The sequence below is a fragment of the Pteronotus mesoamericanus genome, unplaced genomic scaffold (assembly GCF_021234165.1).
Source record: "Pteronotus mesoamericanus isolate MK-2021 breed Mesoamerican mustached bat unplaced genomic scaffold, CSHL_Meso_final contig_657, whole genome shotgun sequence".
Taxonomy (NCBI): Eukaryota; Metazoa; Chordata; class Mammalia; order Chiroptera; family Mormoopidae; genus Pteronotus; species Pteronotus mesoamericanus.
In genome coordinates this window covers 6,376,715-6,391,975 of record NW_026555229.1, presented here as the reverse complement: position 1 = coordinate 6,391,975, position 15,261 = coordinate 6,376,715, and the positions used below count along the sequence as shown (strand labels likewise).

The following is a 15,261-nucleotide window of genomic DNA, read 5'->3' as shown; positions in this document are numbered from 1 at the left end:
AGGCCTGGCCGCGCCCGAGGTCCCCGGCTGCAGCGGTGTCGGGGTGAAGCCACCTTGCCTCTTGCCAATGATAAACCATGGGTTTAAAATTCATTAACATTCATTTTGGTGATAAAAATTCCTTAAGAGTGGGAGCACAATCACATTCCAAGCAAATTTAAACCTTTCCGAGGGGAAGGGACACAGTTAAACACTGACTTAAAACAACACTGAGCTCAGAGCGGCGACTGACTGCAGGTCCCTGTAGAGGCTCCTCCCCACAACGTCACAGGCGTGGCAGGTCGGCATCAGCGCGGTCTTCATTCATCCTTCAGGTTCGACAGCGACACCCACTGGGGCACAGAGGAAGGGGGCCCCTCGCTGGGAGGGCCCACGGAAGGCAATTGGAGGGGCAAGTTCATATCCTAGTGGGGTCACATCATCACTGTAGAGTTCAGCCTGGACAACTTAAAACTCTGCAAAAGACACTTTTTAAAAACATGATCTCTTGGGGAAAAAAAATAAATTCCAACAATTTTCAACTTCATGCAAATCAAGGAAAGAGGATAGTGAATAATAAAAAGGTACAGCTGAAAAAATAAACATGATTCTATTTGGGCGGAAGAAGTTCATCTCCAAAATCGCGAAGGCCACACCCTAGCTGTCGATCTTCAGCTCTAGTTTCCATTCCTACTCTCACCGACCTCCTCTGCTGCTTCCAGGAAGGGGACAAAGTCTTTGGTCTCAGGATGTTGCAGGATGCAGCATGGCACACAAGCTCACACTAATGGGGTTCACTGTCTCACAGAGGCGGCCTGGCCGTGGGGGCGGGAGGGGCAAGGGCCGGTGGGGTGCCCTAGATGGCGCCCTCGTTGTGTAGGCTGTGGTTAGCCTTGGTGTGCGTCACACAGTTCTGTTCATTAAGCAGGTTAGCTGTCTCGTCTGGCAACCCATCGTGCAGCTCCGTAAGAGTCAATTCAATTTTAGTGTTTTCACTGTCTGAAGACTGAGGCGTTTTGTCCATCCGGGATGCCATCAAGGCATTTTGGTATTGCTGTCTTGAGATCTGGGGCCAGAAGGTGGTACAGAACACAAACCAAGAGAATGTTTAGTTTTAGGTTCTCTCGTCTGGATAGCGCATCACCTGTTAACCCCCCGAAAGTCCTCTAGTAGTTTCTCCAGGAGAAAGTCATCCTTGAGAACCAACTGAGCCACCTTTTAAAGTTCCGGTTGACTCTGGTAAATAAGTCAGTTTTTACTGACATGAGCCATTTCCAAATTTTGTCTCAAAATTTCACAGACTAGAAAATGGAGCTAGGCTTCCATCAGCTAAAGCTGGCTCGTTCTCCAAAAGACCTCTACTTCAGGCTAAGAAAAGAACCCTGTCACCAGGGCAGAAGGCAAGCGGAGGGCTCTTCCCACCCCACCCTGGCCAGTCTTCCGAGGCTCTGACCTCTGCCCTTCCAGGGCCAGGCAGAGTCCCCGGAGCCCCAGCTCCTGAAGACTCGCTGAAAAAAGTTGATTCCTTTTCTTGTGATCTCCAGCTCTCATTCCCTGAAAAAGCCACCTCTGACTTGGCAGCTCATTTGATAGAGACAAGGAGATCAATGTTTTTCCCCACCTGAGTCTTGGGCACAGGAGCTGGAGGCAGGGCACCCGCAAAATGACAAAAAGAAGCTCAGTGGAGGGGCCGGGGAGCCACATGGCTGGCTGTGGGTTTGACCTGGAACTGCCAGGTCCAGCCAAGCGGCTCACTCTGCTCTTACCTTAACAAACTGGAGATCAGAAAGGGCGCGCACTGAGTAATCAGGGATGTAGACTTGAAGGAATGAAGAATTGAGCTGATTATTGCTGCTCCCCAGCGTCGGGGTGATTGCGTCAATCCGGTCACTTCGACTGAGAGAGTCTGAGTGATTCAAGCCGCATGGGCGAGGCGGTGACTTGTTTTCACCTGAAAACGGAGGGGAAAAAAATAAAAAACCCACCCACCTTCTAAGTGAAGCAGCTGTCACCAATAAAGGCAGCTTTTTATTTTCCAAATAATAAAAAAGTAGTAACTAATAAATGGGTTCCATCCACTTATGCCAGCCGCCTCAGCCATACAGCCCGCCGCCACACGGGCCCCCTGCGAGAGCTCCCTGGCCGCCCAGGCCACGGGTCCCCTTCCCCCCACGGCGCAGCCCCATTCACCCGAGCTGGCGCAGCCCTGCCCGGCCTCCGTGGCACAGGCCCTGTGGCCGCGCACCTCTGGCACCTCTGTCAGGAGCGTCGCCAAGACCGGGGGAAGTGCGGCCCAAGCACAGAAGCTACTTGAGACAAACATAGGCTGTGGGAAGGCGGCACTTCCTTACTTTGCCAGAAGCAAAAGCAAAAGACTCTGGAGGGTGTCCATAAATCAGTACGTGTTTTAAAAGGATCAAAATAGTTCTATCTGCTCCTACCCAACCTCCCACCCAAGCTCATTATCTTGGCCTCTGACTCCAATAAACCCCCGTCATGCAGCTCAAGGATGTCTCAATGCCAGGAGACACCAAATCCTTAAAAGGAAATTCAGGTGAGTCTAAGTGATGCTGCTCTTAAAGGCAAGTTCACCATAGTGTCTAACATAAATTTTCTTCAAAATAAGAGCCCCCCACCTGCCCCTCACAGAGCCTTTTCCGTTTTTGGTTTTCCAATCAAATCTATTCCACAACTATTAACCAGGTGCCCACACTGGACAGGTCCTGAATTGCATCATGTCACAGGATTGGACCAATTCTCCATGCAAAAGGGTCCCTGACAGACTCCCACGGAGGAGCTGGCCCGCAGCTGGCCCCACACTTCAACAACTGGAAAATCACCATGCCCATCAAAAACTGCCTCTCTAATTTCAAATGACATCTCTCCTTTACTCTTTGGAGCTGAGTGACTCATTCCTCGCTACTTGAAATGGCCCTTAAAAGTTCAAAGACAGTATGTTCTCCTTACATCTTTTCGTCTCCAAGTTAAATATATCAACGGTTCTTCACGTCACCCTTCACTGAGATTTCATTCATAAATGTCCCTTGTAAAACACGGCACCCAGAACAAACCATGGTAAATACTCAAGGAACATCAAATGAAGACCCCACTTTCTGCTAAAATTTCCACATCACAACTTTCCCCACAATTTTCACGTCATGAACCAATTTTCCATTGTTAGGTCAAAATTAAACTCAAGAGCAGCAGTCCCTCTTGCTGCTTCCACTTATCTTCTGAGAGAACAGGGCACATTAATAATTTATCATGGTTTCTGTTTAGCAGAATGGAACTTTGATCGGATGTTCCAACTTTGCAAAGCCTCGGATTCCTGTAAAAGGCAGATGATAATAATACCACCCACCTCATGTAGTCTGAAGAAGATTCAAAATGAGGTAATGTATAGAGTGCTTAGCATAGCATTTGACACCCATTAAATACCCGATAAACAAGCATGGTTAACATCATCATATTCTTTCCTGCTCACTTCCTGTCAGACCCCTCCGCCATGGGCCTACCCTCATGAGCAAGCCTTCCCATACTTGGCATAGCTTCACCCAGGCTGACAGACCCAATGGTTCTTTGAAACAAGAGATGCCACTGCATCACCGGGCCTTAGTCCCAAATCACATCACCATTTCTACAGATACTTTCAAAATGGTGCCCATGCCTGTGTGTTACAATTTAAAGGTTACAAAAATGGAACATTCAGAGGGCACTTTGCTTACAGATCAGACCCTGTGTGTTCACAGGTAGACATCGCAGGCCTGATGCCTTATTGAGTCTCCTGTTACTTCCTCCTGAGGAGGATTACAGGGCCTTTCCTCTGGTCTTCCAATGCATCTAGACTCCCAGTCAGCCTCCTCTCAACCCACCGCCTCTGGCTCTGTGAGAAGGGCCCTCTCCGCTGCCAGGGATCCAGTGCCCGGCCCTGCAGCCCATCTGGAAAGGCCAACTCCCTTTGCAGGACCCTTTCTGCAGCTCAACAGGCTTCCAGAGTGATCAGCCTCTCGTCAACAGGCGACGCAACGTAAACGTATGTATGCTCACTCGAAGGAGAATAAAGACTTTAGATGGCCTCTCCCCAGTTCAGGATGTGTTTGTTGCCAAATTTATGTGCCAAAATTTTGGATGATTATCAAAACAACTTCCAATTTGATTTCCTCTTTATGCCTTCTCAGAATTGCTTCCTTTCTGCTTTTTGTCTTGGCATTTTTTAATTCATTCTACCTAGGAATCCTGTCTTTTTGCTAATGAGCTAAGAAAGGTACATTCAAGAAACATTCCCCGCCTATTCCCTTGGAACTACAAGGCACCATTTAGAAGAGCTGAAAATCACTGATATAATTCAACCCCCATTTACTACGTATCATATTATGGTAATACCAGCTTCCCCGAAGGCCTGGACCTGCAAAATGTGTTTTTGTGTTACTGCATCAGATGGAGTAGGCAGAGCTAAGAAATCTCTTAAGTTTTATGAGAAACATAAAAAACAAATGACATTTCCATGAGTTTCATCCAAGTCACTCTACTTCAGCTTCTGTCGCATTTTAAACAGGTGGCAGGTGCCAGCAAATAAAATGGGGAGGAGAAAAAACATACGCATAAATATACTATGTGCACACATGTATGTTTGTGTTTGTATAGTCTGCCAACTGGTTTGATTCAAATAGCCTTAGGAATGATATCTTACCCCCAAACACCCCAAGCTTTTTAAAGCAAAGATTTGAGAGAACATTAGTTTCTAAGACAAGTATTGCTTCCTGTACCAAATATCAGCATTTTAGAGTTTTGCTGAAACTGGTTTATGAAACACAATTTTCTACAGTCAGATATTTAAAATTTAAGTTGTATGGAACAAAACAAATACAGAAAAGTTGTACTATCAAATAGGAAACCCAGCAACTTTAATTAAAGAAAGATTAAACCTTTGCTTTTGTTTTTAGGAGCTGGACATACTAGCCAGGCACAACGGACTCCCCTGCAGGGCAGTAGCCGGCAGCTTGTTAGGAATGTGCACAGTGTGATTTCAAAGCAAAGAGAGGGAGACAGGAGAAGCGGGGGGGGGGGGGGGGGGGCGGGGGGGGGCACCTGCCTGACAGAGGCAGAAATGCGCGTACCCCGTTCCCATGGATGCTGGAAGGACCAAAGAGACAGCAGCGCTGGGGGCTTCCCAAGAGAAGCCCCCAGTCCTTCCGGCTTCCCGCTGTGTGGGTTCTGGAGAAGCATCCTCAGGTTTTGAGGTCCTCGGGGCCTCAGCCTCCACACGCCGTGACTTTGCTGAGGTCAGAGAAAGAACCAAAAGCTGCCGCCTTTTGCTGCCCCGAAAACCCAAGGTCAGTGGTGTCTGGGGGACAGGCAGGGAACACGGACGGTCCAGGTCCGAAGCACTCTCCCTTCCCAGGGTTCATCGCTGTTCATGTTCCAAGATTTCCTGCCAGTATCCCAAGCCCTTTCTGCACCTGCTGCAGGCTTATACTCGCTCACTAGGACGGCACAGAAATGTGGAGTTCTGGAGCTTACAGGGAAACCAAGGGAGGCTTTGCGGGGGTCTGGGGGGACAATCAGAAGAATTATGAAAAGGAAACATGCAGAATTACCTGAAGAACCTGCTGCTAACAACTCTGTTCTGCTGACAACAAAGGTACGAGACAGGGACAAAGGAACTGAAAAATGGAGAAAAACAGGGTGAGACCATATTGAAAGGCGAGAAAGATCTCTGTAATAAGGGGACAGAAATGGATACCAGTCCTACCAATATAAGCCATCAATTCCAGAAGCCAAAAAGCCTACATAATGTTATGTAAACAAAACAAAACAAAACAAAACAGCATACTGCTTTCCAGGAGGAGGAATGTGGGGAGGCTGAAATCCTAGTCACATGCTTCTTTACAAACCTAGAAATCTCTTAAGCTGTTAATACCCAATTGGGTTATAGCTCATAACATGCTCTTCTGAAGGACTTAAATCACAACTAGCCATGCAAAAGGGGAGCTCAATTAACCAGCGGGCCCCAGAGCAGGACCCAAGCCGCTGTGCCGGCTCTCATTCACAGCTCTGCCTACAGCAGCCCTATCTGCAGTGAGCAATTAGTCATTCCATTCATTTACATCCTTAATCAGTCTGAGTGTAAATTCCATTCATTTACATCTGTAATTAGTCTGATTGTAACATTGACCTGATGCTTTGAATGGCTTTGGAATACTCTGAAATGTGAAAGTGTTAGAGGCAAGTAAATAAACGTCATACACAGATTTCCTGGGAACAGCCAGAACAAAGGCGTACTCCTCGCTGCCACCTCAGACAGGGAGCTGCAGCCCCAGCTGACTGAAACGTCCAGCCACACTGCCCTGCTGGGCAGCGTCCTATTTTCTATTTTCTGGGCAGGTTTGTTTGTTTTTTTTACTTTATATTTAACTTTTTTATTATATTTTTTCCATTCACATTTAGTCACTTTATACCCCCTTACATCCACCCCCCTCTGAAATCACCACACTGTTGTCCATGTCCATGAGTCCTTTTCCATTTTTGTTCAATCCGTCCACCCTCTGTTACCCTGGCCCATGGCTGTCCTCCTGCATCTATGAGTCTGTCTCTATTTTACTTGTTAGTTCAATTTATTCATTAGATTGCACATATGACTGAAATCATATGGTATTTGTCTTTCTCTGACTGGCTTACTTCACTTAGCTTAACATTCTCCAGGTCCACCCATACTGTAGCAAAGGGTAAAATTTTCTTCTTTTTAATGGCCGAATAGTATTCCATTGTGTAAATGTGCCATAGTTGTTTAACCACTTAGTTGTTTTTTTTTTAAAGAAATTATTTAACAGAGAGAGATCAATTTGTTGTTCCCCTTATTTATGCATTCATTAGTTGATCCTTGTGTGTGCCCTGATCGGGGACTGAACCTACAACCTTGGCATAGCAGAATGATGCCATAACCAACTGAGCTACCTGGTCAGGGCAGGTTTGTTTTTTTTAAATTGAGGTATAACTGACATATAACTGGGCAAATCTTGATTACAGATTACTGTAGGCTTTTTCTATGCAAAATCAAAATTAATAGGAATATTATCTTGAGATTAACTGTATTAATTGCATCTCTCAATGAACATACAAAATCCCAAATCTGAATTGTAAAGTCCAGTAAAATACTGGACTTCACAGTAAGATGCTGTTAATGAAATTTCTTTCCTTTCTGGCATTTCCAAACTGGGGAGACAGCCTCCTCCCCCCGCTGCACCCCCGGTTTTCTGCATAGATGACCGGCTCCTCAGTTCCTTTCTGAAGGGGACCTACCCCCACCTAATCCACAGTTCAGTATGAACTGGGCCAATATGGGCTTCGAGAACCAGTAATCAATAAAAATGTACAATTTACTCTTCCAGCTTTCTTTCCAGCTTTATTAATCTGATTCTGCTTTCCTGGGCTAATTTGAGGTTGCTTCCCCAAAATAGTCACAATCTTAACACCTGTTATACCAACATTTCCTCTTTAGCATTAAAGGTTACAAAGTACTTGAGTACATTCTATTCTTTTAATCACATGAGATATTGTTATTATATCCTTTTAATAATGAGGAAGCCAAGGGCCTCTCTCAAAGGCAGACAACCATATATGATGGAACCGAGGCTGTGGCTCAGGGCTTCCTGGCCTGGGTATGAATCTCCCTGTCTCCTCACAAGCAGTGAAAACAGAAGATCACCTTCAAGTTTACAGCTGATGCCGACTAGTTAAGTGGGGTTAGATAGGGTTATGTTCACACTGGGTGGTAGTCAGCAGTTGGCATTGGGGACACTGGCCATGTGACTCAAAAACCTTCCCAGGGAGCATATGAAGGTGCATCTGGGGCAGGGGAGGTTTGGAAACGTGAGGGTTCTTGACATCTCCCTGGTTTTCTAACTGTAACGCCTTGGTGACTGAGACATCATTTGGCACAGGAAGTGAGGACCAGCATCACACAGACAGACTTGTCTGGAGGTATCTGTCCCCTTTTGAGATTGATTTTTAGAAGTGACAGGATTTTTTTTTAGGATGGGTTATTTTTAAGTTTGAGGTCTGCAAAAGCTGTTTCCTAGCCCGGTCTGTCATTTGTCCACAAGGTGGCACTACAGGCCCTGTGTTTACCTGCCTGCCCTGGTCTAGCCTGCATAAGGTAGAATGCACACACACACACACACACACACACACACACACACACCCCCACCCACACCCCACACACTCCCCCCCCACACCCCCCTGGCAAGCAAGCAATGCCAGGAGGGACTATTCAGGTCCCATCCCAGAGGCAAGCCAGGTAGGTGTCTGTACCCACATTCCTACCAGGACAGACACCGCTTCCTGGCATTCAGAGCCCTTAGTTAACACCCACAGCACAGCCACCCCCAGCTGGCTGACTCAGTGGCCAGCTCTCTAGATAGGAAGAGCTTGATATAGGCCATATATATATATATATATATATATATATATAAAAACAAACTACCTCATTCATTCTCAGGAAAATGGAAATTTAAAACCCTTCAGTATAGTTAACATTTAAATGACAACACCAAGTGGAGGGTGCAGAGCCGCAGCAACTCTCCTCAGTGCAGGCACGTGTGTGGACTGCTGCAGCCACGTGGGAAAACTGATGGACAGAAGCTTCTGAATGAAACTGAAGATGCCCTCACTCCCTGGGACCCCGCAACCCCGCTCCTAAACATCGGCCGGACAGACAAGCACACACGCCCACCAAAAGACAGGTGCAAGAGGGTTTACAGCCACGAACCCACAGTAGCCCCAAACAGGAAGCCACCCCAACGCCCCTCAGCAATGAAAGGCATAAACGCATCGCCGCACACTCGCACCATGGAACACTCCACAGCAATGGGAAGACACGGAGTAGAAGCGCCCCTGAAATACAGACGAAAGTGACAAAGACAACACTGAGGGAGAGAAGCCAGAGCCAAGGTAATACACCCCGAGTAATTCCATTAGTGTAAAGTTCAAGAACAGTGGAGACAGTGGCTAGTGCTGGGGGACAGTGGCTCACAGGGTGGTGGCAGAGGGCCCCGTGGGGTCGCGATGTCCTGTCTCTGATTAGGGGGCTGGTTTACACGGGCGTGCTCAGTTTGTGAAAATTTACATAAGTATAGATACTTGTGATTTGTGCAGGTTTTTTGTATACATGAGTGACTTCAGGAAAAAGTTCAAGAGGTAAATGCAGGGCCACCTGGCAGGCAGAGAAAGGAAGGCGACGCAGAAAGGCACTACTCCCCGCAACAGGGCCAGGACCTCGGAGGCTGACGCAAACTCACCTGGGGAGGCTGTGAGGGCCATCACGCCGTAGTATGAAAAAGCACTGGCTTCAAACTTCATACCTTCTTTCCCAGCTTCTACTTCCACTTTCCCCTGTAAGAAGAAAAGGGGGGCATCTTCAGTCCAAGCACGCGGACCTACGCGCAAACCCCGGGCAGGACTGTGTCCTTCCTTAGATGTTCTCTAAATTCCCTTCCTGACAATCCCAAGGAAGGGAGGCCTCTGACAACCTTTCCCACTTAGAGGAGAGGATGCATGCACCTTAAATATGAAAACTAGACTTGGCTAGGGGCGCAGAGGTGACAGTTACAGTGTGATGTTTAATTTCTCTAGGCCACTGACTATTTCCCCGCATCCTCAGTTTGTGGATTCTTCAGGAGCCCTCCCAGTGATAAAAAGATCATGTCTTGCTTCTTCAGTGGGACAAACACTGAGAAGATGCCCAGTGACAGTCACCCAAGCTGTCCTGGAGGACCCCGAGCTGCAGCAGTCAGGGCCAAGGGTCAGCAGGATTTGTGGCCATGGACGGAGATCACTAAACTGGCTCCCAGGGATGGAGCTCTTGTCTTACTACCCCCGTCCCCTAACTGAGCTGACGATTTGCAGGCCAAGCCCTTGCCATCCAGACTTCCCAGAGGCACTGGGACACTGCAGTACTTTTTCCTCACTGTCTTGGAAAAGCGCCTTAAGAAAGTCGTCTTCCATCAGGACAAAACATCTCCTAAGGTTTTTCCTTTTCTCCCCTCTCCCTAACAGCTTGCCTACAACTTCTCCTTCACTCTTATCAGTTCCCCGGGACACAATGACTATGCCTTCCTTACTCGTCCCTATAGCTTTAGGGTCCATCACAGTCCCTTCACAGGAGATACTCAGTGTGTTTTTCTGGGCTGCTGCTATACCCTAATAAGTGAGCTGCACTGCTAGATTTCCAAGCCAAGGGTCAGAATGGCTCTCATTGCCTCTCAGTGAGCAGGTACCTTTACGGTGCATCCTTCATGAAGGGCAAACAAAATTTAAGCTACCAGCCCTGGCTAGTGTGGCTCAGTTGGTTGGGCGTTAGCCTGTGAAGTGAAAGGTTTCGGGTTCGATTACCAGTCAGGGCACATGCCTGGGCTGCGGGTTCAGTCCCAGTCAGCGTGTGTACAAGAGGCGATGAATCAATGTTTCTCTCACACATTGATGCTTCTCTCCCTTTCTCCCTCCCTTCCCCTCTCTCTAAAAATAAATAAAATCGTCAAAAAAACTTAAGCTACCTGAAGAGGACCTGTGCTAACAATTCACAGTGCTTTGATTGTTTCATTTCATGCTCACAGCTCTATGATGCAGACACAATTATCCCCCTCTTACAAATCAGGAGTGGGAAGCTCAGAAAGATTAAGTAACCAAAGAACAAGCTCTTATACACCATGCCATCACTAAAGCAAACTGTTATTTTGATCACTCCCGGTTATTCTATGCTAAATTCCCAAATAGGGAAGACTTCTCTCAAATCACTTTAGAAAACTATCTGTTGTCTTTCTTTTAGGTTTTCCTTCACTCAATGGGTATATTAGTTTGACCAATCCCCAACCACTTTCTTTTGCTATTAGAAAGGAATTGAAAACTTCACCCATAATTAAAATCAACCTGCAAATAGGTGCTGAACACCCAGCCATACGGGGAGCCACACGGGGGTGCTGTGGGAAGACTCTCCGTGCCCTCAAAGAGTTTACCATCCAGTAGGGAGGTAAGAGCACATGAAAATCAACGATACAAAGCAGTCAAGTTCTACAGGAGGAAAAAGGCAATACGAATAAAAAGAATTGAGAGGGGAAAAATTACTTTCTCTTCTTATAGCAAGACAATTTTATACAGGAAGGAACTATCTAAGGAGCCGTAGGATTTGACTGAGCCAAGAGAAGGGAACAGAGTGAAGGAAGGTCAGCGTGGATGAGAGCAGACGGCCGGCTCACTGCGTCTGCTCGGGAAGACGGGGCAGACGGGTTTGGAAAAGCAGTTTGGAGAGCAGATTCAGCTGTGACGCTCCTGGGGCGAGAGGCTAATGAGGTCAGGCTCTTGGACAGGGGAATACGGTTTCAGGGAGATAAAGTCTAGACTTACACTGGAGCGGCAACCACAGGATTGGAAAAAGATCATGGATAAGGAATCAACATAATTTGGTGAAACCACCAAAGGATAAGGGAGAGAAGGGGATGGGGATCCCACAGCCACAGCAGAAGCTCGCTCTAAGAGGGGAGAACGGGACACCCTGCGCGGAGGCGGAAGAGCTGGGAGCAGGGCACCGTGGTGGGGCCAGCAGGAGAGGACAGATAGCCTTTAAGAACGAGGCCTTCAGAAGAGTCCATTTAAAAGGCTGAAATGAAGAATGAAGGTCGGGAGAAAGGTCGGGCCTGGGGCTGGAGATGAGAGAGTACGAAGCGGGAAGCCAAAAGGACCAAAAGGACCGGGCTGCGTGCGGCCATGACCAAGGGCAGGGGGAGAAACGGAAACTCCTACGGGACCCAAGGACAAAACAGACACCAGGGGAACCGGACAGCTGTGTTAGCACGGAAACTAGGAGAGGGGAGAACCTCCCAAATCGAAGGAGGGTCAGGGTCCTGCAGGGGTGTCGCGGCCGGCCTGCAGGAATAGTGCCCGGAAGAGGCCAGAGAGCGGAGGGGCAGGGAGAGCCGGCGTCTGCAAGGAGAGGCACGGCAGCAGGTGAGGAGGGCGGCCTGGGGCTCCAGCGACGGCTGTTCAGGGTCAGGAATCCGGGGCACACAGAAGGCGGCGGGGGAGGGTGTGTGGAAGGAAGAGGTGGTGTCTGCAGGAGCCACAGTCAAAGGCTGGCAGAAAAGAGCGAGAAGCAGGGCCGAGTGGCTGCCCTGGAGGAGGGAGGCAGGGCCCCCTAAGAGAGCAGGGGAAGGAGAGGTGGTGGCTGCAGGACCACTGCATTAACTTGAGTTCCTATGCAGGAAACCGGGAGCAAGGAGCAAATGCAACAGAGCCCCATGGTGGCTTCCATCCACATGGGGTTCCAGCTGACCTGGATCATGTGTTTTACAAGTTACAGGACCTTTTGTGTTCTGTGTCCCTGCAAACAGGCATCAGTTCACATTTATTTTTCCTATAATCAAGTGTCAGAGCCAGGAGGGCAACAGTAACTCCCCCAAAGAGGCTGCATAGCACCTGCTGGCCTCCGTCCTGGGCACACAGCTCCCGGGACGCACCCACGACTCCCATGCTTTGAAGCTCTGCCGGGGAACCTCAAAGGACGGAGACGCTGCCGTGTGCTGAAATGCCTGGGGAGTTAAAAAGCAAACAACAACAACAACAAAACAAACCGATGTCTGGCTGCTTCTCCCTGGCATCCTGGTTAAACTAGCGTGGGGCGCAGCCAGGCAGCCGGCAGCTCAGGTGACTCTAGCAGGCAGCAAAGCGTGGGAGTCACTGCCGTAAGGCAGTTTGTGAATGATGGCCCAGCTCTGGAACCTCTGTGCGCCCTGTCTCTCGAGAAATGCCCCCAAAGTCATGGTGGCTGCAATCCCGCTAATTAAACAGGGACGCTGCACAGGGATTCAAAGCCCCAGCCTAGACTGCGGCCGCTTCAGTGGGCGGCTCCTCGGCAGGCACCCAGGCCGGGGAGCGCCAACCTCCTTCCTTCTGGAGTCTAGGACAGTGAGTTTCAGCCTTTTTCTTCTCAGGGCACACATAAACTAACTACTAAAATCTGCAGCACACACAGGTAGATCTATCGATATATCTTTTGCCAATCAGACAAAAATATAGGTATAACTTTGATTCATTCATTCACATCAGATGGCTATCGTTGTGTTGGCTGTTGTCATTTTGTTATTGGACAAGCTCAGGGAAAAAGAGGTCAGTGGCCTTGACTAAGTGGTCAGGTATCACGCGTTTTAGAAATTCTGTGGCAGGCCTGGGGAAAACTGCTGGTCTAGAGCCACCAAGGTCCAGGACAGACACAGCAGGTCAGTGGTTCCTAGATCTCTGCATTCCAAGAACTAGGAAAATGTGCCTCCATCCTCAATACTGGAGACACAGAGGGTCACCAAATTTTTAGTTCATAAAACCTATTTTAAAAAACAGAGCTATCTGCTGTTATCATCGCTTCCTAAAAAAGCAGACATTTCAATCCCAAAATACACAATTTCAGAATAACTGTCAGGTTTTTAAACTGAATACATACAGTTTTATGAAGAATTCACTGCAACTGTCTTCATTTTTCTCATTTTGCCTCAAACTAGTAAAAAGTTTAAGTATCAGCCTTTAGGAACCACTGCACTAGACTAATTTTACTTTGCTTATAAAACTGCAATAGATTAAAGGATTCCTGAAGTTCTTTTCTCAGCTATGACACTCTAAGATTCTACAGTTCCCAAACTGCTCAGCCCTATATCATGTCCCCAGGAGCGAAGCTTTTCTGGCAGGTGAGATTTAGAAGCATCCAGCAAACACATCTTTTATTCACATATGAGAGTCGATGGCTCCAAAAGTGACCACTTCCAGATAAATCTGCCAGTCTATAAAGTAGGGGCCACTTCAAGAGGAGATGGCTTGTCTGGCTCAAAATCAATCAGGTATCTTCTCAGATAATAACTTTTTCCATATGAGGAAAACACTACATATCAATTTTCCTTTTGAGCTATACACAAGTTTACCCTAACAAGTCACAAAAGAAATCAGGACAGGAAAGACGGACTCTGAAAGGGAGCTAGGGCGTCATGTTGGCAACCTGACCAAAGAGGAAGGCGGCCGCCCTGTCCCAGGCAGAGCTGACTTCCCGAATGAAACTGCCTTCAAAGAGAGACCTACCTTCCTCTTGGGGAAGGTACTGGGTAGGTAACTCTTCTCAAAGTTTCTGAGTATCCACAAGGTACTCCCAGCTCGGGTGTACCTGCCTCAGCGGGGAAGCCCGCGCTATCCTGGTTGGTACAGACCACATCAAGGGACCAGGATTCACGGAGACCAAAGATGTCATCAGATACCACCCACCAAGCATCTACTTGGCCTCCTGCGCATTCTTGAGTCCTTTTGTTTTTAAATTACCACCATGAAGCACTCAGTGGTGCTTGACAACTGAAAGGAGGTAATTAAATGCCAGGGGCGCAAACACCAGGTCGTGTTCACCAGCCCTGGCCAGCAGTCCCAGTTAGAGCGGAGGCACGCCCCAGAGACGTCTGTCTGTCCGTGGCCTCGGGGGACGGGTGCTCAGACATCCCCTACCGATCTTTTTCAATTTGGAGCTTGCAGATGTAGTCCTGGGACTCTGCAAGTTCGCTTCATAAATGTTAAATTAAAAAAAAAAAAAAAACGTTGCCGTGGTGTTCCCGTTCGCGCTGCCACACCAAGAGGCTGCTACTGGACGCACCATGGCTAACGATGCCTCGCTCCGCACTCAGCTGGGAGCTGGTTAGAGCTGTGGCATCTCAGACTCCACCCCAGACCGTGCTGAACCACACCTGGCATTTACCAGGAGCCCAAGTGATTCCAACATTTAATAAAGTGTGAGAAGCACTGGGATGAAGAGAAGGGAACAGAGGAAAACTAAACACATAATAATTCAGTTATACCCAGTGGAAGCCCGATTACAGCATGACACTGTACAAACATTCAAAAGAGCCCCCACGGAGCGAAGGGCTGAAGGGTACAGTCATCACTAGGCACACAGACACCCAGGTGAGCCGGACCCAAAAAGAGCCTGCACTAGAGCTCCCTGCCTCTGGGACCACCGGGGCTGTCCTACCAGCCAAATGCCATCTACACATTTAGTATATAATAGTAACTGCAAATTTGTTTTGGTTTATAGTTGTAGTTAAGAGTTCTAAACAAAAGGAATTTATGCCAAGTTTTATGTTTACACATATTTAAGTAGAATTTTTAAAATTGGGTCCACCGCCCAGCCTATGTGGCTCAGTTGGTTGGAGCATCGCCCCATAAACCAAAAGGTCACAGGTTCAATTCCCAGTCAGGGCACATGCCTAGGTT

At 48.0% G+C, this 15,261-nt stretch overlaps 1 protein-coding gene across 2 annotated transcripts in view; it reads right to left on the bottom strand.

Annotated features, from left to right (window-relative positions):
- Nucleotides 1-566: 566 nt before the first annotated feature.
- CNNM2 (cyclin and CBS domain divalent metal cation transport mediator 2) overlaps nt 567-15,261 on the bottom strand; it is a 128,102-nt gene continuing 113,407 nt past the window's right edge. The window contains exons 5-8 of one of the 2 annotated variants that reach the window (XM_054581438.1): nt 9,276-9,369; nt 5,577-5,642; nt 1,746-1,930; nt 567-1,045 (exon numbers count right to left, since the gene is read on the bottom strand). In XM_054581438.1, coding sequence (XP_054437413.1) covers nt 836-1,045; nt 1,746-1,930; nt 5,577-5,642; nt 9,276-9,369 — 555 coding nt within the window. In that variant the 3' untranslated portion in view covers nt 567-835. The remainder of the gene's footprint in view (nt 1,046-1,745; nt 1,931-5,576; nt 5,643-9,275; nt 9,370-15,261) is intronic. The other variant, XM_054581439.1, reaches the window with a different exon arrangement.